The sequence below is a fragment of the Sceloporus undulatus genome, chromosome 11, assembly GCF_019175285.1.
Source record: "Sceloporus undulatus isolate JIND9_A2432 ecotype Alabama chromosome 11, SceUnd_v1.1, whole genome shotgun sequence".
Taxonomy (NCBI): domain Eukaryota; kingdom Metazoa; phylum Chordata; class Lepidosauria; order Squamata; family Phrynosomatidae; genus Sceloporus; species Sceloporus undulatus.
Genome location: NC_056532.1, coordinates 10,277,614 through 10,297,729, shown reverse-complemented (window position 1 = coordinate 10,297,729; position 20,116 = coordinate 10,277,614). Strand labels below are relative to the sequence as shown.

Below are 20,116 nucleotides of genomic sequence, written 5' to 3'. Positions count from 1 at the left end.
AATGTAATTCAACACATTATGTCAAACTGTGGTTTTCCATGCACCGTTGTTCAGTGCCAAGGATCGGGCCAAGAACTGAACAACACAAATTTGCCTTTGTTTGGATCACGAAGTAGTTTGCCTGGCATCTACATTACTCATATAGTCTTTCCAGCACTACTGAAGTTCTTTCTACTCTTTTAGACGTTTAATATTAGTTTTGCTCCATCTTTGCACTTTTAGGAAGCTTTCTCTTGGTCCCACCACCTTTACAGGTATGTTTGGTGAGGATCTGGGAGAAAGCTTTCTCAGTGGCTGCTCCCAGGATCTGTTTGGTGAGGATCTGGGAGAAAGCCTTCTCAGTGGTGTCCTTAGGATCTGTTTGGTGAGGATCTGGGAGAAAGCCTTCTCAGTGGCTGCTCCTAGGATATGTTTGGTGAGGATCTGGGAGAAAGCCTTCACAGTGAATGCTCCCAGGATCTGTTTGGTGAGGATCTAGGTGAAAGCCTTTTCAGTGGCTGCTCCTAGGATATGTTTGGTAAGGATCTGAGAGAAAGCCTTTTCAGTGGCTGCTCCCAGGATCTGGAACTCCCTTCTGTGGGACATCCTAACGCCACCAAAACCTGAACAGATTTCCCAAGATGGTAAGTGCTTTGCACTCAAGACGAATACAGAATACTTGGTGTACACATATATTCTACCCATGACAGCAGAATGTCATGGGAGAAACACTATTCCTTTCACAAACATTAACAGATCTGAAGCACTGAAAAGGCAGTACCTGTCCCAAGCTCCCCCATATTTTGGCTTGGATGGAAGGGTACATCTGCTTCTCATTTATTGTCATGGTGATAAGCTTATCCAGAATCGCGGTGACTCGTTGGCGTTTGGCATCATCATTGTGTTTGCAGAAGCGGACCAGGTTTGATAACCAAGGGGTCATGTATTCCAAACAGAGGTGTTTCAGTTCAATGCCTGAAATAAAAATAGAAACGGTGGCGTAAGAGCAGTCAGGAAGAGAAGTAAGTAAGGTTGTCGGAGAAGTGGTTATCAAGCTAAAACAAAGCCTAGGTACCTGTGAAAAAGCAAAAGGAAGGGGACCGGCAAGAAAGAACCAAGTCCAGGATCCAAATGAGAATGGAATGTAGTTCTGGATGCCAAGGATGGTTTGGATTTGTTTTTTCTTGGACTGCTTTTAAAACAGAAGGGCTTTCCACTGCAAGGGACAGTGCGGAACAAAAAAGGAAGCCGACAGACTCTTTGAATGAACTTAAAACAGGTCTTTGGAGCCAGATCAAAAAGAAGGATGCCTTCAAACACAAAGGCACACAAACAAACACACGGATAAAGCTCTTTGGTATGTCAGAGCGCACTCCTGCCTCTGTCGTCTGTGAACAGCATCCATACAACAATGTCAGGAAGAGAGAAGTCTTTATGGCTGCTCCGCAGCTGTGGAGCCAGGAACAAATGAATCCTGGTCACCTCCTCTCCCACTAGACTTCAATGTGTGAACCCCATAAAATTAGTTCTAATTCTTTTACATTTTTATTATTATTATAAAGAAGAATAAGTTCTTTTGCACCAATTCAAGTCAGATTGGATCCCTCCAAATACTCCCCGCACCAACCCTGTGGCCCTCGGCTCACTTTCAACAACATTTTAATATATAGACTTTTGGTGATCAACCAATTTTTTGCAGAAAGGTCTTTTAACAGGGGTCAGTGCATGGTACTTTTACTCTCAGTTACGTTTCAAATGATCTTGTTTTAAATTAGTTTTTCTTTAAATAGCAGATTTTTACATTGCTTCGTCATTTTTTAAAGCATAAACATTACAAAATGTAGGCCTATGACTCTTAACATATTCACTTTTCCCCCCTTCTCCTGTATGATTTTAGCACCTTTGCCTGGAGCACCAAAAGCTTTCATGGTGCATTTTGTGCATTTCTGGATGGCCCAATAAACGTATCCCTGTTTTGTGGATTTTGGATGTTATTCTATTTGGTTGTATGGCCAACGTGGCTATCCCTGGATTATGTCTTCTGGATTTGAGGATGCCACATTTTAGCCGCAACTGGGGAATCCTAAAGAAGAGGGAGCCAAGGGACTGGGACTTAACTCTTTGAGGTTTCACCTCCAACAAAACTGTTTTTAAAATCAGGACTGCATTTGGCAGGTTTTAGCTATACAGCATAGAAAGGTCTTTCTAAATGCAACAGTACAGAGGTGACTTGAGATTTCAATGTTCTCTGCCTAAGAACACCAAAAAAACAAACCACATGGTAAACAACTGAATATATTAACCCTGCTATGCTGGCATTCCTAAGACTCCACTTTGTTTTTCCTATGTAAATGGTTGGTAATCTTAATCCTAAATATAAAAAGAAACGGTGCCCTTTGAGAAAGTGTTGCTATCAAAAAAAGAAAGAACTATCTCTTTCCTGTATGAAGAGGTGCACAGCCCTTATGTGAGAGCTAGGTTTCCTTTCCACATGTGTACCACTTGCCATAGCTGTTAATGTATTCTATCACTGAGTGTTAGGGATTTCTCTGCAAATAGATTTTAAAAGAAAGCTTATTCCACATAACCATCCAGGTGCGGACAGCACTCACACAAGAACGTGCATTATACATGATTCCCTTCTATATGTATAGTAACTGTCACAGCTGCTAATATATTTTATTGTTTTGAGGGCTGCTTTGCAAAGAGCTTTTAAAAGAAACCAAGGCCTGTTACAGACTGCCAAAATAAATCTGCTTCGGGTCTCTTTGGAGGTATGTTGTTTAAATGTTGCATGCATCATAAGAATCTGGAAGCTGCACCAAAGCTGCACTCCAGTGCTTAGGAATTTAGTGTGGCTTTGGCGCGACCTCCGGACTCTTAGGACCCATGCATCATTTAAACAGCATACCTCCAAAGAGACCCGAAGCAGCTTTATTTTGGCAGTCTGTAACAGGCCCAAGTCTATATGCCCATCAAAGAAGGCAAATCCTCATTAGAAAAAGAGGTGGTGTGGTTCTATTTTTCACTGAAGCAGAGACCCTGAAAACAGGTTTTCACGACCGGCATCCATAGTTTTTTGTGGGTTTTCCAGGCCACATGGCCATGTTCTAGAAGAGTTTATTCTTGACGTTTCGCCAGCATCTGTGGCTGGCATCTTCAGAGAATGCTGGCATGGAAGTGAGTAGGGTATACATAGTGTGTGACTTCCATGCCAACATTCTCTGAAGATGCCAGCCACAGATGCAGGTGAAATATAGGAATAAATTCTTCTAGAACATGGCCACATAGCCCGAAAAACCCACAAAAATCCAACCTGAAAACAATCCAAAGAGGGGAGGGACAGGCTGGGACTTATATGTGGTCACTTGCGCATAAGCATGGATAGTTTTCCATGGTTCTAGGGAGTTCTGTTTTGGCAGGGAAACCGGACGGTCAACGCTGTATCCTTTAGACTTCACACACAAATTGTGTCAAATAAGCATTTCATTCTGGCAAGTAAAGATCGGTTCCCTCGGATTCTGGATCTTGCGTCACAGAAGTGCAGCATTTTCCTTACTTTCAAAAGAGAAGGCAAGCTGCTAGTATGAAGAAAAAGTCATTTTTAATAACAGTTGAACCATGGCCAAGACGGCAAGGTCTGTTCCTTCAATGCTAGCTCAATCTTCCACATACACATCTCTTTTGTTTGTGTGTGTCTGAGACAGCCAGAAGCCAGAGAGATATGGAAATAATTATTTCAAATGAAATAATCTCAGCTTGGCACTCACAAATCACAATCTGCATCATGACACTGCCAGACACCAGAACGCTCCACTGTGCCTTGCTGACTAGCAACCAGATACGGCGGCTATGTTTGCTAAAAGCACCAATGAAGATTGTGCTGCTAATGAAGGCATCCTCCGCAGGAGGAGAAACAACAACAACAGCAACAACAAAGCAGTTGCTGATGTTGCCTACAGAGTTACCAGACCCGACACATCTGTTGTCAGAGAAAAAGCAGAAAGAAAATCCCTATCTCTACTTACTCGATTTGCTAAATCCAGAAATGCACTCTTCCAAAAACTCTAAGGTGAGATGAGGCTCATTGGCTGCTAGAGTCTTACTGATAGAGACAATGAAAAGGGTGTTGTTGGCAGGGATACACAGACCCGACGTTTCCAGTAACTGGCCTTCAATCTTTAGGTTAAAGGTACAGGTTAAGGCACATAGAAGATTGTAGGCCGCGGACCTGCATTAAAGAATAAGGAATGCATTTTTAAAAACAGGGTCCACAAAGGCTGCGCATAAAAAAGAACAATTTCTTAACAATGAAGGCAAAGTGGCTGGCTTTAATTTTATCTTTCAACCTAAGCTGAGTCATAAAACTCACATCGCTCCCACGTTTAACCTCCCTCCACAGGTATCTGGATGTTCCCAAAGAAATCTTAGTGGATCCACCATATGAAATCTTCTAAATCCTATTTCCCTATTCAAATGTATACGGATGCATGTCAAGTTGGCATTAAATCAGGATATATGAAAATATTTATTCTAAATGGGGAAAGCATACGTGGCTTTTTGGATGATATATACATGTGCTACCTCTGGCATTATTTTTTAAAAAGGCATTGCTTCCATGAGAAAGAGGGAGAGAGATAGAATGAACAATGCCTCTTCTAGGAAAGGGCTAACCACTCATAGTTTTGTAAAGTCCATATATGTTTTAAAAATTGTTAAAAATGGACTGAATGTTTAATCAGAACCAGAACCAGATCATGGAAAAGTCCATGAAAAAAATCCTCCAAGTTGAATACTATGATCTATGGTGGCCTAACAACCACTAGGTCAGTGATGGTGAACCTTTTAGAGGCCGAGTGCCCAAACTGCAACCCAAAACCCACTCATTTATTGCAAAGTGCTGTGTCCCTCTGGCTTTCTAGTAGCAAACTCAGGCAAACTCGGTGCTGGGACGACGGCACATTTGCCCACAGAGAGGGCTCTGAGTGCCACCTCTGGCACGCATGCCATAGGTTCGCCATCACTGCACTAGGTGTTTTGGAGTGGAAATATGCTTCCTAAACATCTCGTACGAAAAGATGCTTCGGTGTCCTAAACAGCATTTGCTTCCATGTTATGGTGCAACTGAGAGAACCAGAGGGAAACTGGATTTCAGCATTGGTCAAGGAAGGCAAAGATTTCTGAACATAAGGAAAAATCTTTGGCTATCTGCCATCCTTGCTAAAATGTACAAGCATACACTTGTTAAAATGAAACCAGTATACATTCGTCCTTCCACATTTGCGGCTTTGACTCTTGCGGATTTGGTTATACATGGATTTTATTAATATGCCCTTGCTAAGAATCTCTAGGTCCTCCAGCACAACTCTGTGGTCAACTTTAACCAAAAGTGGCACTGAAGGACCCAGAGATTCCTTGAGAGGACACTCCACTAGGCATCTGCAGCTCCTCCAGTGCAATTCTATGGTCAATACCTAGCAGATGTTGACCACAGAGTTGCCCTGGAGGACCTAGACATTTCTAGAGAGGACACTTCACTAGGCATTTGCAGCTCCTCCAGCGCAATTCTATGGTCAATGTCTGGTAGATGTTCCACTGGAGGACTTAGAGATTCCTAGAGAGGTGTTCTTTCAGTGTGTTTTTGTTATGTGCGGTTTTCTCACATTCATGGGGGTCCTGTGTCCCTAACCCCAGCAAATGTGGAGGGACGAGTGTATTTCAAATCAGGACAAATGGTTAGTTATAATCTAAAACAGTGATTTCCAAACTTTGGTCATCCAGATGTTTTGGACTTCAAATCCCAGAGGTCTTAGCCAGCTTCACCAGCAGTCAGGAATTCTGGAGCAGAAGTCCAAAACATCTGGAGGACCAAAGTTTGAGAAACATTACTCTAAAAGAAATAAATAGGCATGTGCAAGACTACGCTGAAATTTGAAGTTTCATACCGTAGGCTTGGATCAGAGCTCCCCAGGTTGAGCAGCGCGATATTTAGGAGGGTTCCAGGCACGTCCTTTGGGCGGATTTTCGTATGCTGCGGTATGGAGTCAGGCTGCGACAGCTCCCACCGCGTCCGTATGTGGATGATGGACTGAACAATGGCTTCACACTCCTGGTGCATGAAGGTGAGAGGCGTGCCTTGGTTGGCGATGGTTAAGGTGAACTGGTTTTCGTCGACAAGGCAGATCTCTTCTATTTCAGAGGCGTAGTAAATGTCGTTCAGGAACACCGTCTGTCCCAGCACTCTTGTGCGCTCTGCGGAAGTCACTTGAACAGCTGTAGAACCAACCTGTAGGAAAGCGTTTAGTTTATATGCATGGATGGGAAGAATCAAGGCACCCAAACATTGCAGTTCTCTGAAAGGGATTAAGGATTAAATTTATCAAAAGGAAGCTTTATTTATCCTTTACATAGGTGTTTTCTCCAAAGCAAAGCCACTTCTATGGATGAAGCTACATTTATGAAGTACAATCTTCTTAACCTTCTTGTGAATTCTTTGGGTGTCAAAGAATTCACAGTGGGAGATTATTGGTGTCTTTAGATGAAGGGATTTGTTTCCTCCCTGAACAACTTCCCTGAAAAGGTCGATCGTTTTGGAAGACATTCTACAAAAACACACATAGTACATGTCTATGCGGTTCACCAGGAACTCCTGATCAAGATGATGATTCCGTGCCGGAACGTGTAGAAACAAAATTGAAAATAAAACCAGCATTTGTTTCTGTGTGGTCATATCTAGTATTGCATGGGCAAATAAACAGCCTGCAAGCTATAGTTGCAAATCACTGTATTTTGCAATAAACCGAGTCTAGCAGTTTGTAATCTTGGCACGCACATCTAATGCTTCTGTCTGCCTCCTTTCACAATAGCTTTACATTGAAAATCCCTGCGAATTTTCCCATACCAAGTTGACACTAAACACCTTAAGACAATGTTGTTTCGCTGACTGCACTCCAGGTGATATTTGCTTGTTTTCTGTACCATGTTTGAAACAAGCTCAGACTATTGCTTGGTGAATTTATTTATTTAATCTAAATGGCCTTGCGATCATGGATCTTGAGCTGATTTGTGCCTACTAACTTGTATCAACAAGTATAGGCATGCACAATTCAGCTACTTGTTTTTAACCCTGGGTATTTGGAAATATATTTTAATGCTCCAATCTATGCTCAGTTTTAAACTGTCCGCTTGCTAATAATAAACGCAGAATCCGCACGGCTCAAAGTCAAGCAAGGTCCAGGGACTTTCCATTGCCAGGACTCAACATGGGTCCCAACAGCTTTGCAAACTGAGATGGAGGTGTGTGATCAAAAATTAAAACTTTATGCAGTTGAAAGCCCACTTGTGGTTTAATTTTTGCATAATTTGGGGGTAATAAAGGAAAAATTAGAGGGACAACCCTCTAAAAAATTAGAGGGACAACCCTTTTAGAGGTCTTCAAACAGAGACTGGATGGCCATCTGTCGGGGATGCTTTGATTTAGATTTCCTGCATGGCAGAATGGGGTTGGACTGGATGGCCCTAGTGGTCTCTTCCAACTCTACGATTCTATGATTCTATGAATCCTGAACTGCATGGTCAAACATCTTACCATTAATGCAATACTGTTACTTATGGAGACTTCCAAAAGCAGAAATGGATATTTTATGCCTGAAACTTTTTAGAGAGTCATAGTGTGTGAGAGAGAAACAGAGTTGTCTGTGACCACATTTGGCTTCTGGTCTAGACATGGACCACTTTGTGTAGGGCATATACAAGATTATTAAGAGGGACGTACTTTAATGGAGACTTTGGTGTCCTTATGGGCCAGCTTGAGTGCGTTGTGGAAAACCTTCAGGTCTTCTTCCAAAGCCAAGGTGGCCGCTGGAAGCTTCTGCTGCTCGTGCTCGATGTGCTCCGCCAGTTTCCCGGGCGAGTCGATGAAGATGAGCCGCTTGCTGCCTTTGAGGCCCGTCAGGAGCCTCTCGTGGTACTTGGTGTACTCTCTCACCCACGAGTTGCAGTTGTAGATGAACACGGCGGAGACGTTTTCATACGCAAACCCCGGGAAAACGACAAACCACTTGGACAAGAAGTCTGTCTTGAAACGATTGCTGGGGCCGGCGTGAGTGAGGTCCACCACAATCTCGTATGGCTTTGCGTAGTATGGCTTCAACGTCAGCAGGACATGGTATATCAGCAGATCCCCATTGATCTGGCCGGTCTTGAACCTGGAAGGGAAAAATAAGATACTGTGGTGAGTTGGGCCTCTGCCACTAGACAGATGGGTTTCGGAGTCCTTGTTGGCATCATGGCCAAAGCTTAACAGCTGTCCAGTGGCTGAAAGAATAAGTTTATATTATGGTCTGGGAAAATGAATCCTCCTCTTTTGTTAACCTGCCTGCATAGTTCTCAATGCTTTAAAAGAAAATGGGTCAGGCATGCATACTTTGATTTTATTTTTGATGGTTCTGCATTATATAACCCTCTTCGTTCAGCCTTGCAAAAGAGCAGTGTTTCCCAAACTTTGGTGTTCCAGGTGTTTTGGACTTCGACTCCAAGAATCCCTATCCAGTTTGGCAAACAATCAGGTATTCTGGGAGCTGACATACAAAACATCTGGAGGAACAAAGTTTAGAAAACACTGCCCTAGAAGGGGTGCAGCCCAGTCCAGGGGCCCTAATATATAGCCAGCAATGGGGAATTTGTTTTTCAACCGGGAGACAGTCTGGTTTAATCTGGGGGTCCCAGTTCTACCAGTAGCTGAGATGGGATGCTGGATCCCATCATCAAAAGGAGCGGGATGCTTCTCGGATGTATTTATTTATGGGATTTATATCTCCCGAAATGGGATTCAAGGCAGCTCTACAGTATCTACAGTGTGCCCTCTATATAGTATCTTTTACCACCAATAAAACCTCTTAACTGCAACAATTCCAGCAATAAGAAATGACAGACGAATTGGAACTGAAGACTGTCTAAACGCTTGCTGACCAGATAACTTCTTAGGGGGGAAAACACCTTATTACTGTAATGTGTATTAGTGTTTTGCACCAAAAGAGCTCCTGGGGAGGCCTGGGACTCTACCTAGTTCTGCTACAGAACAAATACTGAAGGGAATTTGATGTCAGAAACGCCTGGGTCGGATCAGCATCATGTTCAGCATAAAAACACGAAGGCTACCATCACTATCAGAAATCTGCAGAGAAATGACCTTTGCTACAATGCTGCTGGCTGGTGTAAAAACAGTAGTGATTAGTATACGGCAATGGCCTTGCCTGTCATGATAGAGCAGATTTATTTTTCTACCTGTTGTCCCCCAGATATGTTGATTTACTAGATCAGTCCGGAAAGAGCATTTTGGAAAGCTGTCTTTCCAGACATTTAAGGCTGACTGTGACTGTATGGGAGACAAGAAGGAAGGATGAAAACCATGATGTCTGCTAGGGTCACGCTACCAACATCTTTCTTTCAGTTAGTCTCAAAGATGCTACAAGATCCCTTGGTATACATGATGTTTCTGCTGTATCCTACTGAGGAAGAAGACACAGGAAATATGATCCACCAGAGACAGAGAGGTCCTTGTCCTAGAGCAGAGCTTGACAAATACAGATCTGGTATTTGAGGTCTTTGCACAATGAGGTCAAACATCTACAAATGAAACATGGAAGGCAAAACCGATGCGCTCAAACATTTGCATGTGTATCCTACACACAATCCACATTCTCCTCCAAGAACAAGGAGCATTGTGCTGTGCGCCTTCAACTCATTTCTGATTTACGGCAACCCTAAGGCCACCCTATCCTGGGGTTTTCTTGGCAAGATTTCTTCAGAGGAGGTTTGCCATTGCCTTCACCCTGGAGCTGAGCGAGAGTGACTTGCCCATGGTCACCCAGTGAGTTTTGTGGCTGAGCTGGGAATCGAACCCTGACCTCCAGAGTCGTAGTCCAACACTCAAACCATCGAGCATTACGACGGAAGAAACCATCATGCATCCATTACTTTAAACTGGATGGGCCACTTTCCAAAAAAGATCCCAACTTCAACTTTTTCCCCTGCAGAAGCAAGCCAGCAAACCCTTTCTCAGCAAGGATTCCTCCTCAAACCCCAATGTATTTGCCTTGCCCCAAACTTTCGAATGGCGCCCGCACTTAAAACGACGGAAAGGAGGTCATTTGTTAGAGCGGCGCTGCCCTCATTAAGCCACCGCTGGCATTTCCATTACAAGCCCCGCCATTTGATGGGATTATAATTCAGACGTTGCAGTCGCTGGGAGCCGAAACGTGGCGTCCTGCCGCTTAATTGGATGTGTCCAAGAGCATCCCAATGAATAGCAAGAGATGAAGGGAGAGCGGCAGAGACATTTAGATGCTTCCAGGATATCAAACAAGCTCATTTAAAGCTTAATTAAAAGCTTTGCTGTTTGTTCCAGAAGGGAAGGAAAAAAGCTTTTCGGGAAGAATAGTCTCAAGAGGCTTAACACGATAGCTGTACATGATGCAAAGCGCATTAACCAAGTCTACTTCCGTCGGGAAGCCTACATGCTGGAGTGACGGACAGTCCCCTGCTTTATTTGTTCGGCTGCCCTAGATACAAAAATGGTTAGAGTTCATTGTGTAGACCAGTCTCTGAAGTATTTGTGGTATTACAATATACAGTTGGCCCTCCACATTTGCAGCACTAACTTTTGCAGTTCTGATTATTTGCAGTTTTGATTAATATGTTCTCTCTAGGAATCACTACGTCCTTCAGCGCAACTCTGCCAGAAGCTGACCACAGAGTTGTGCTGGAGAACCTATACGTTCCTAAAGAAAACACTTCGTTAGGCATTTGTAGGTCCTCCAGCACGATTCTATCATTTAAAACAAAAATACCAAAGGGATCCCCAACATGGTGTAACTCAGGCACTTGGAAATAAAATAAGCAACAGCCAAGGAAGGTGGGCTTAAAGCAAACACAGGTATGGTACAAAAAGGAGGTTCTTCACTCAGCGGCAGAGATATTTTTATGAGTCCTTGCCATCCGAAAGGGCTAATTTGCACAAAATGGTGGTTTCCCCCACCACCACCTTCTTCTAAGACGTCACAGTATAGTTGCACCAGAGAGGAAATGTGTCATCCCTGTGGTTTAGTTCTCTAAATGGAGAACTAAACATAATGTTGCAGAAGCACATTCACGTTTAATGCACAAAAACCTCTCCGGCTCCTAGAGTTTTGCCACTGTGGCCACAGCAAAATATCGCATCAAGCTAGCACACTGGAGAGTTGCAAAGCCAATCTGTCTGCTGACCGGGTAAGTCTAGATTTCCCTCTTACTGGGGCTTGCTGTCGACTTTTCCTTGGAACTTGTCCATAGCTGCAGCTTCCATACGAATGAAGCAGACGTATCTTCTACAGGTTGTTGTTGTGGCTTGCCTTCAAATCATTGTGGCAACTCGAGTGTGGGGTTTTCTTGGCAAGAATTGTTCACAGTGGGTTTGCTTTTTCATCGGAGGCTGGGAGAGTGGGCCTTGCCCAAGGTCAGCCAGTGGGTTTCCATGGCTGAGCTGGGATTCGAACCCTGGTCTCCAGAGTTGTGGTCCAACACTCAAACCACTACACCAAGGTGGCTCTCCCAATTGGTATCCTATGGGGTTTGGTTCCAGGACCCTGTGAATACCAAAATCCATAGACGTTCAAGTCTCATTGTAGACAACGGCACTGTAAAATGGTGTCCCTTATATAAAATTGCAAAACCAAGGTTCGCTTTTTTCAATTTATATATTTTGGGGATATTTTGAAGACGTGGATAGTTGAATCTGTGGATAAAGAATCCGTGGCTACGGAGGGCTGACTGTATAAAATAGCAAAATCAAAGTTTGCTTTTTGGAATGTATATATTTTGGGGATATTTTCAAACCTTGGATAGTTGAATCCTTGGCTAAAGCATCCGTGGATATGGAGGGCTAGCTGTAGTTTATATTAAGTACAGGAAACTTACAGGTGAGTGGATAGCAGCGTCAGTTTTTTCTTTATGGTAAATACTTTCTGTATCAGAAAGAAGAGGAAATGCTTGGAAGGCAGAAAGATACCAAGGCAGCCATCGGTGGTTGGGGCAATTCCAACATGCTGTTTGCCAGCAAAACATCCCTATAGCCCGAGTAGTAAGCGAAGGTGGAGAAAGAGCCCTTAATGGGTCAGTTCCTCTGCTTTTGTCTGTTCAAGTGAAATCTTCAACCTCCACCAACAAGCCCCACAATGAACAGTGGGCCCTTTGTGCCGGCTGTGTAAGCGTACAAGATAGCACTGTAGCGGTCACTGCGCAGCGGCTATACTGGGCATCTGCGGACGCTTTCTGGGCAACGCTAATGACACCGCGAAGGGCAGGCTAAAAATAACGCCAGTCCTTTGCAGGGTAGGAGGGAGGAAAGCCCCTGCTTCCAAACACCATGGGAAACGTGGCTGGGGGAAAACCAGTCCAGGATTGGGAAGGTAAAACCCAGGTCAGAAGAAACAGGGCAGCAAAGGGGCACAAATTTATTCAGGAATCTTATACCGGACTCCCTCCTTTGCAAAGTGGGTGTTAGTAATAGCAGTAGAAAGCACATTTCTATACCACTTATCAGTGAACTAACGCTCCCTAAGCGGCTTGCAATGTGTAAGCTGGGCACTCATTATTATTATTATATTAAGATTTATTTATAAAGTGCTGTAGGGTTACACTGTACATACAATCCATTAAAATAAAATAAAGACCTGTCTGGTTCTCATTTGAAATGCCCACAGATCCATAGGATGTTCACCGCCCCACCAAACCATGTATTTACCTCTTGCTCCTCCTGGTTTGTGCTGTCAAATACTCATGCAAAAAGTAGTAGCAACCCGTATGGATCCAAACCCTGGGATCAATAAGATGCCCTCTCGCTGACCAAATCCAAGAAAGATGCCATGTTAGAACCACATGTAATAGCTCACTTTTAAGTGCCATTATACATACAGATTGCTTTATACAAAAATCAAACATGCAAATCATTATATGGTACCTTCAGGTGCTTTTGCTAGTGCAAAGTCAGTTCAACTGTACCACTTTCCTATTCTTCCAGGTGAAAGGCATCCACTAAACATGAAACCGATGGCCAAGACTCAAGTATATTTGGGTCTCCTGCATGGGATCATCCTACCATTCTGCTTACAAGTACGAGTGACTGCTACTGAGGATGCGTTCACGACAAGTCCCTCTGTTCTCACTACCCAAACCCCAACGGACCCAAGTACTACAGTAGTTTCACAGGAGATTCTTACTACACTGGCCTCCCAGGAGACAACTGCATATACAACGCAGACAACCACCCTCGAATCTACATCCCCAGTCCAGACAACCACACCTCTGTTATCCACCTCTCATTCCTCATCCCCAGAGATACCAACATCTCCACCATTAGCCTCAACTGTTTCGCCAGATGTGCTAACATCTTCTTCCTCCGCCACTGGGACTGATCAAGAATCGGTGACTCTTGGCGACAACCAGGCTGGAGCTGAACTCTGCGCGGAAAATAATAAGAGACTGATGCTGATATGCCTCATAATCATTGGGCTACTTGTCTTCCTTTGTGTGTGCCTTCTCTTAGTCATTGTCATCCTGGCAAGCAAGCTTTCCTATATCAAGAGAGGCCAGACAAACAGGCGCCTCCCCAGGAGCAATGGAGATTTTCTGACCACCAAAAGTTTGTGGCCCGCTGGGTTAGAGACGCTGCAGAGGATGACCGCCGAGGCAACGGAAACAAGCCTCGCCGTCCAAGGCCCAGGGCCAGAGAGAATACCTGCAGGGCAAGGGAAAGTTGGAGAAGAAACTAGCAGGAGGCTGGCTAGTGAAATATCAATCCGACAAAAGCACAAGGAGATGTCACCAAAGGAAACCTCAGCAAAACCTCAGAACAGCACCTTAACCAAGGTTGAGGTTTAAAGCATCATTCTGGTACCCAAACCCTGGTACCCGACGGCTGGATGCCATTGGTGGAGAGGCAATGGTTTCAGAAATGTTGCACTACTGGAGATGTGACTGTCTCCCTCTTTTTTTGGCCTTGTCCTCCTCATCATCCAAAAATTTGCTCCTGAAAGATTCCCAGTCTTCCAGCACAGATTTTGCAGGAATACTGGTATATGTATGTATATCTCTGTGTAGTACCAATCATTCCTTCCCAGTTCTGTTAGAAGCAATTTTGTCAGCGGAGTGACAGCACTGGATGAGACTGCAGTATTTCCATGGTGCAGGTGGCACAAGATGATGGGCCATATCAAAGAGAAAATGTCCATGCACCTAAAGGAACGGAGATGATTTTGCTTTAAGGAAGAGCTGAACGTTAATGCATGCAAAGGAAAAAGCAAGCAAACATTGCCACAGAGTGGGAAAATAGATGTTCAGGCTGGCAGAGCATATACCGCCCCACATCACATGGAGAAGCGGAACTATAAATAAAGACTTTTGACAATTGTTTGCATGGTATGGACCACAGGGACAGACAAAAACTGCGGGGGGGGCAGAATGGTTTGGTTATCAATCACTAGAAAAGAGGTTTCTATGTGTGGGGGAATGCATTTTCATGGGTAACGGCAAAAATAACCCCCAGTAATGCATTTTAATTAGAAAGTATATTGTGACATTTCCCCCCCCCAAAAACAAATAAGTTTAAAATCTAATATTTTAAACATGCATAATAGTTGCGCAAATGAATTAACAGTAACTGAGAAGGAAATGTCTGCTGTGCAAATAATGATCTGAACCGTTAATAATGTCTAATGTGCCATAATTTCTTTGAAAACAGAAAAGGAAAGCTGTCCACCTGAGATTCTTTCAAATATGTTACTTTCAAGAGCACTGAATGACTGCATGGTATCAATACGTGTGTCAATGCTGAAAATGAATTTTCACACACCAAAGGTGACCCACGCATCATACAATGCATACATGTGTGGAAAGGCTACCTTGTAAAGGCACAAAGTTTGAATAAGTTTATGAAGTTTTCATATTTCCCCCCCAGAACATACACAGCAGAATGTCGAAACCCGGATGCAAGGAGATGGCTTTCTAAAGGCTCATCTATTGGCTTGCTACTGTTCATAGCAGGCACGATACCTTTCATTTCTATAGTTCTTTTATACTTACAAAAATTGAGCTCTTCTCCCTTTGTTCTCACCTCTGTGAGATAGATCACTTTGCACATTTGGCAGATAAAGAAGCGACATTAATAAAGAATGCCCTAAGCGTATCTGCAAGTTGCTCATGCCTTAAAGCAATGTAAGCTCATGTTTATATGTCATACAGCATAAAAATCCTGAAGGCACCAGATGCCATCTGATCTTGGAAGCTAAGTTAGTACTTGGATGGAGGTCCACCAAAGAATACCAGGTGCCACAGGCCACATTTCAGAGGAAGGTAATGGCAAACCACCTCTGAGTACTCCTTGCCTAGAAAACCCAATGAAATTCATGGAGTTGCCTTATTCGACAAGGCGACTTGAAGGTAGACACACACACACTCCATGTCATCCAAGCTTCTTAAAATATCCTAAAGGGGAGTGCATTCAAAAGCATGCTGGCCGACCTTGGCTCAGTTGCTCTCTGTCTCATTTCATATACTTCACAGGGTTGTTGAGAAGATAAAATTGGGGAGGAGGAGCTCTTCACATCACCTTGAGCTTCTTGGAAGAACTCCTAAAGCACAAAACAAGGAGTAGGGAATTGCATGCCATCCAGATGTGTTTATGCCCTACAGCAAGGGATTATAGGGTTTATGTTACAAAACACCTAAGTGGCCTCAAGATGCTTCTCCCTGGTATCTAGGCTACATGAGGTACCTGGGCCATATTTAATCCCTACACCTGGCAATATTTTTCTATGTGTTAAGTGTCTTTGGCCTGCATCATACATTACCGCAGCAAAAGAGAAGCATCTTCTTCCTCTCCGGGTCTTCCTTCCACTCCAATCTGGTCATCCCTTGACAGGGAAATTACACTGGATGAAACAGCAATCTGGTTCCTTCCCACATAAATGCTGCCTGTCTTCCCCACCACTGGGAGAATATACTTATCAAGCCCATGGATGATCTCAACCAGCCACACCATCACACATGCAGGCAATGCAGAATTGTAAAAAGGAACAAAAGACAAACAACTGGGTTCTAGAGCAGGTCAAGCTGGAACTCTCCCTGGAAGCCAAGATGACTTACACTGAGGCTGTCACACTTTGGCCATATCATCGAATCACTGGAAAAGAGAACGATGCTAGGAAAGGTAGAGAGCAGTAGAAAGTGAAGAAGACCACATGCCAGATCGACAATTAGGAAGTCACAGTTCTGAATTTAAGTGAACCTAAGAAGAAGAGTAAAGGACAGGAAGTCTTGGAGATGTCTCATCCAGAGGGTCTCCATGAGTCAAGATGGATTGGATGGCAGTTGATAACAACAAACAGTAAAAACAAGAGAAGAGTTCAGAGCATCACACAGCAGAGCACTTAGCGTTCCAGCATAACATCATGCTTCAAAATGAATGTACTGTATCTGCGTTGGGTGGGTGGGTTGGGATGAGACTTTAGGACGCACACTGTTTGTATGGGGAGATGCATTCCAGGTGACCCACGGAGTGTGCTTTCTGCTCTTCTAGCAGAATTTATGTGCTGAAGGAGACCCAGCCAAACCCATTTGCATCTTCCTGCCCCACGCACAAAGCGTTCTCCTGCTCCCTTCACACTCATTGAGTTTTCAACTTTTGAGGGGTTTTATCCTCCTCCTATGGTGCGGTCACTTCATTGCGTCAGGGAGGAAGAAGCAGCTGCTTTCCCCTGGATGAAAACTTTATTTGGAACAGAGTGAATGTAAAAGGGCAGGAACCTAATAGCTCTAGTTTAGTGACTCATCCCGCACAAGCGGATTTGCAAGGCTGCATTCTTTAACCCCCTCGGCCCCCAATGGGAAGGAAAAGGGGGTCTAGAGCAATGTACTCCCTACCATACACACTCCTTATGTACCACACGCAGCTGATCCACTCCTTGTGGTCATGGTCTTGCAATCTGGGGTGAACGGTGAGGCTGTGTCAAGGGCAAAATCCTAAAGTTGGGTTGAGGTCCCCTGAATCTATCCCCTCTCTGTACTGTTCTGATGGCTCAGAAAGAAAGGAATGAGGACTTTGCTTTAGGACCAGAGAAAAGGCTTCTCATTTTGGGACAAGAGGAAAGATATGCATGATGATACGATAGTAAAACTTCCTAATCTGGTGGGGATTTTCTTTTGTTCCATACACAGCCGAATGATTAATCTATCCCCTGAATGTACTCGGCATGGCATGATCCCCAGCAAGAGTGATTCCTCACCGCAAGGCTATTAAGCCAAATTGCTTTTGGCCAAGACTTCAGGCAGATGGTTCTGCGATAGGTGCATTTCCATTCTGCTCTGTTGTAAAGTACTTGTTACATGAACTTCAACTGAGCAAGCTTCCATGTGATCCAGAAGGTTATTCTCCAAAAGGCAGCAGCCCATTCTTTCCTCCTCCTCTTAACTCCCCAACCAAGCACAAAAAATGGGGTTTGACCAGGGAAACATCTAAAGGCCAATAACAAATCTGTCCAGATTACTGACATAATCTCGGGAGACTAATGAATGTTACACAGACGTGGCCCAGGGTTACACATAGACACAAACACACACAAAGCCAGATGCACAGGAAATGCACAAACTTTCATCTAAGCTTACTTCCACAGTCCGCAAAAGCCAAACGTTTTCCCTAAAGGGTGGATGCAACTTCAGCTGCATTTTACTGAAGGCACATCCAAGACTTTGCAAGCACGCCTGTTGAAGCAAATCTAGTTTCATTCTGTTGACTTTCTGTATGCATTTCATTATATTGCAATCGTTTTAATTTGCAAGCCAACTTCAGCCCCAATCTTGGCGAAAAGGAGGGATACCATTAAAGACGATAATGATGATGGCAATGATATCTGGAGCATTCCAAGTCTAGAAGGCATGGGAGCAATTTCATATATTTTGGACCCCTTGGGTTTATAAACAGAAAGTAACCTGATAGTTAACTTCTAGACCACTTCCTATAGTTAAAAAAGGTATAATCTTTGGTGTCTGGGGGCATCTAGAGGTAATTTCAAAGAGAAAAGGAGTGGAAGGAAAGAGTAGAGGGTTGGCCAATGTTTGTCCAGCCTTGCTTTAAAGATTTCCTTGCCTTCCTGGCTGAGAAGGGATTCAAACCTTGGTCTCCAGAATTATAGTCCAACACTCATACAACTATACCACACTGGCTCCCTGTTGTCATTGTTGTTGTGTGCCTTCAAGTCATTCCTGACTTATGGTGACCCTAAGGCAACCCTATCACAGGGTCTTCTTGGCAGAATTTGTTCTGAGTGGGTTTGCCATTGCCTTCCTCTGAGGCTGAGAGCGTGTGACTTGCCCAAAGTCCCATTTGCCCAGCCCTGATTTAAAGACTTCCCTCACCTTCCTGGCCAAACAGGGATTCGAACCCTGGTCTCCAGAGTCCTAGACCAACATCCAAACCATCATACCATATTGGCTCCTAGATTCCAAGGTACTTGCTATTTAGGCTAAGGGCCAAAGCACCCTGGAAAACTACATTTCCCTAGATCTGAGGCACCAGGGACACTGTTGCTGCAGCGGTAAAGGAGCTTGTGAGGAAGGACGACAAATCAGTTGACATCCAGAGAAATGTGGTAGTGAGATGCAGCCAAATATCAGGAGCTAGACAAAGATGTATTTAAAGAACTGAACTTTGGTGACTTCCCCATCCAGGACTCCTGAGCCATGAAGGAAGGGGAAGAGAGCAGCCACCTTTACTCCGACCTCTCTTTGCAAAGAGGTATTCAAACGCTCTGCCCTCCGACAGGCTGGCCGCCATGAGCTGAACAGTTTGGCAACGGTTCCTTCAGCCCCAGCAAAAAGCTGCAAGGAGAGAAGCAGAGTCTGCTTGGAAGAAAAACAGCAGCTGAGCTCAAGGAGGAGGAAGAGCTCCGAGCTGTACAACACCCACTCGCAACCACAAAAGGAACACAGCGCTTCCGGCGTGGCGTTTCCTCAAACGCCAAGAGCCACTAGAGAAATGGCTCATAAGGAAAGACATCCAGGTAAACATCATCGGATGTAGATTTTCAAGCTGCTCCCGAGCAGCTGAAGCCATGGAGGCAAAGCAAGCCCCTCACCTAACCACTCAGCTCTTTTCGAGACTAATGAGCTGCCAAAGGCTTAATGAACCAAAGTATACGTTTTCCAACTGATGCAGCAAACAAACTGGACTCTCCCTGTGTTGAACACTGGCAGATGCTGGCCTCAGTTGGCCCCGGAAAAAGAACTGCGAGGGTGGCACGATGTGATGCTTTCTTCCTTGCCACCCCAACCATGCTGGGACAGAGAGAGTCACATCACTGAAACATAGCATTGGAAAAGACCTCAAGGGCCATCCAGTCTAACCCCCCTGCCATGCAGGAACTCTCAATCAAAGCACCCCTGACAGATGACCATCCAGCCTCTGCTTGAAAACCTCCAAAGAAGGAGACTCCACCATTCTCCACTGTCAAACAGCTCTTACTGTCAGGAAGGTCTTCCTAATGTTGAGATGGAATCTCTTTTCCTGTAGGTTGCATCCACTGCTCTGTGTCCTAGTCTCTGGAACAGCAGAAAACAATCTTGCTCCATCCTCAACGTGACATCCCTTCAAATACTGAAAGAGGGCTATCATATCACCTCTTAACCTTCTCTTATCCAGGCTAAACATACCCACCTCCCTAAGTCTCTCCTCATAAGGCATGGTTTCTAGACCCTTCACCATTTTGGTTGCTCAACATCCTTTTTGAATTGTGGTGCCCAGAACTGGATGCAACATCAGACCTATTGCAACATCCAGCTTCAATCGATCTTGGATGAAACGGATTATCTAGACCCATTTCAAACCGGCTTTCGGACGGGTTACAGGGTTGAGACTGCTATGGTCGCCTTGGTCGATGATCTCCGTCTGGGCATGGACAGGGGTAGCGTGTCCCTGTTAGTGCTCTTAGACATCTCAGCGGCTTTCGATACCATAGACCATGGTATCCTTCTGGAGCGCCTGGTAGAAGTTGGGAATAGGGGGGCACTGCGCTCCAGTGGTTCCGATCCTACCTCTCTGGGAGGTTCC

At 44.4% G+C, this 20,116-nt stretch overlaps 3 protein-coding genes across 17 annotated transcripts in view; 1 reads left to right on the top strand and 2 right to left on the bottom strand.

Moving 5' to 3' along the window:
- Positions 1 to 20,116, bottom strand: part of LOC121917114 (RNA-binding protein Musashi homolog 2-like) — a 911,933-nt gene that overhangs the window by 579,289 nt on the left and 312,528 nt on the right. The window lies entirely within an intron of this gene.
- Positions 1 to 20,116, bottom strand: part of NF1 (neurofibromin 1) — a 353,409-nt gene that overhangs the window by 35,534 nt on the left and 297,759 nt on the right. For all 5 annotated transcript variants that reach the window (XM_042442781.1, XM_042442784.1, XM_042442782.1 and 2 more), the window contains 4 exons: positions 7,754 to 8,186; positions 5,925 to 6,265; positions 4,008 to 4,210; positions 761 to 954 (listed from right to left, as the gene is read on the bottom strand). In XM_042442781.1, coding sequence (XP_042298715.1) covers positions 761 to 954; positions 4,008 to 4,210; positions 5,925 to 6,265; positions 7,754 to 8,186 — 1,171 coding nt within the window. The remainder of the gene's footprint in view (positions 1 to 760; positions 955 to 4,007; positions 4,211 to 5,924; positions 6,266 to 7,753; positions 8,187 to 20,116) is intronic.
- EVI2A (ecotropic viral integration site 2A) lies at positions 11,122 to 15,185 on the top strand. Its single transcript, XM_042442817.1, has 2 exons — positions 11,122 to 11,247; positions 13,037 to 15,185. Exon 2 carries the CDS (start codon positions 13,057 to 13,059, stop codon positions 13,894 to 13,896), a length of 840 nt encoding a protein of 279 aa, XP_042298751.1. The 5' UTR covers positions 11,122 to 11,247; positions 13,037 to 13,056; the 3' UTR covers positions 13,897 to 15,185.

Coding starts and splice junctions, on each gene's coding strand:
- EVI2A (XM_042442817.1), top strand. CDS start 13,057: ATGAAACCGATGGCCAAGACTCAAGTATATTTGGGTCTCCTGCATGGG.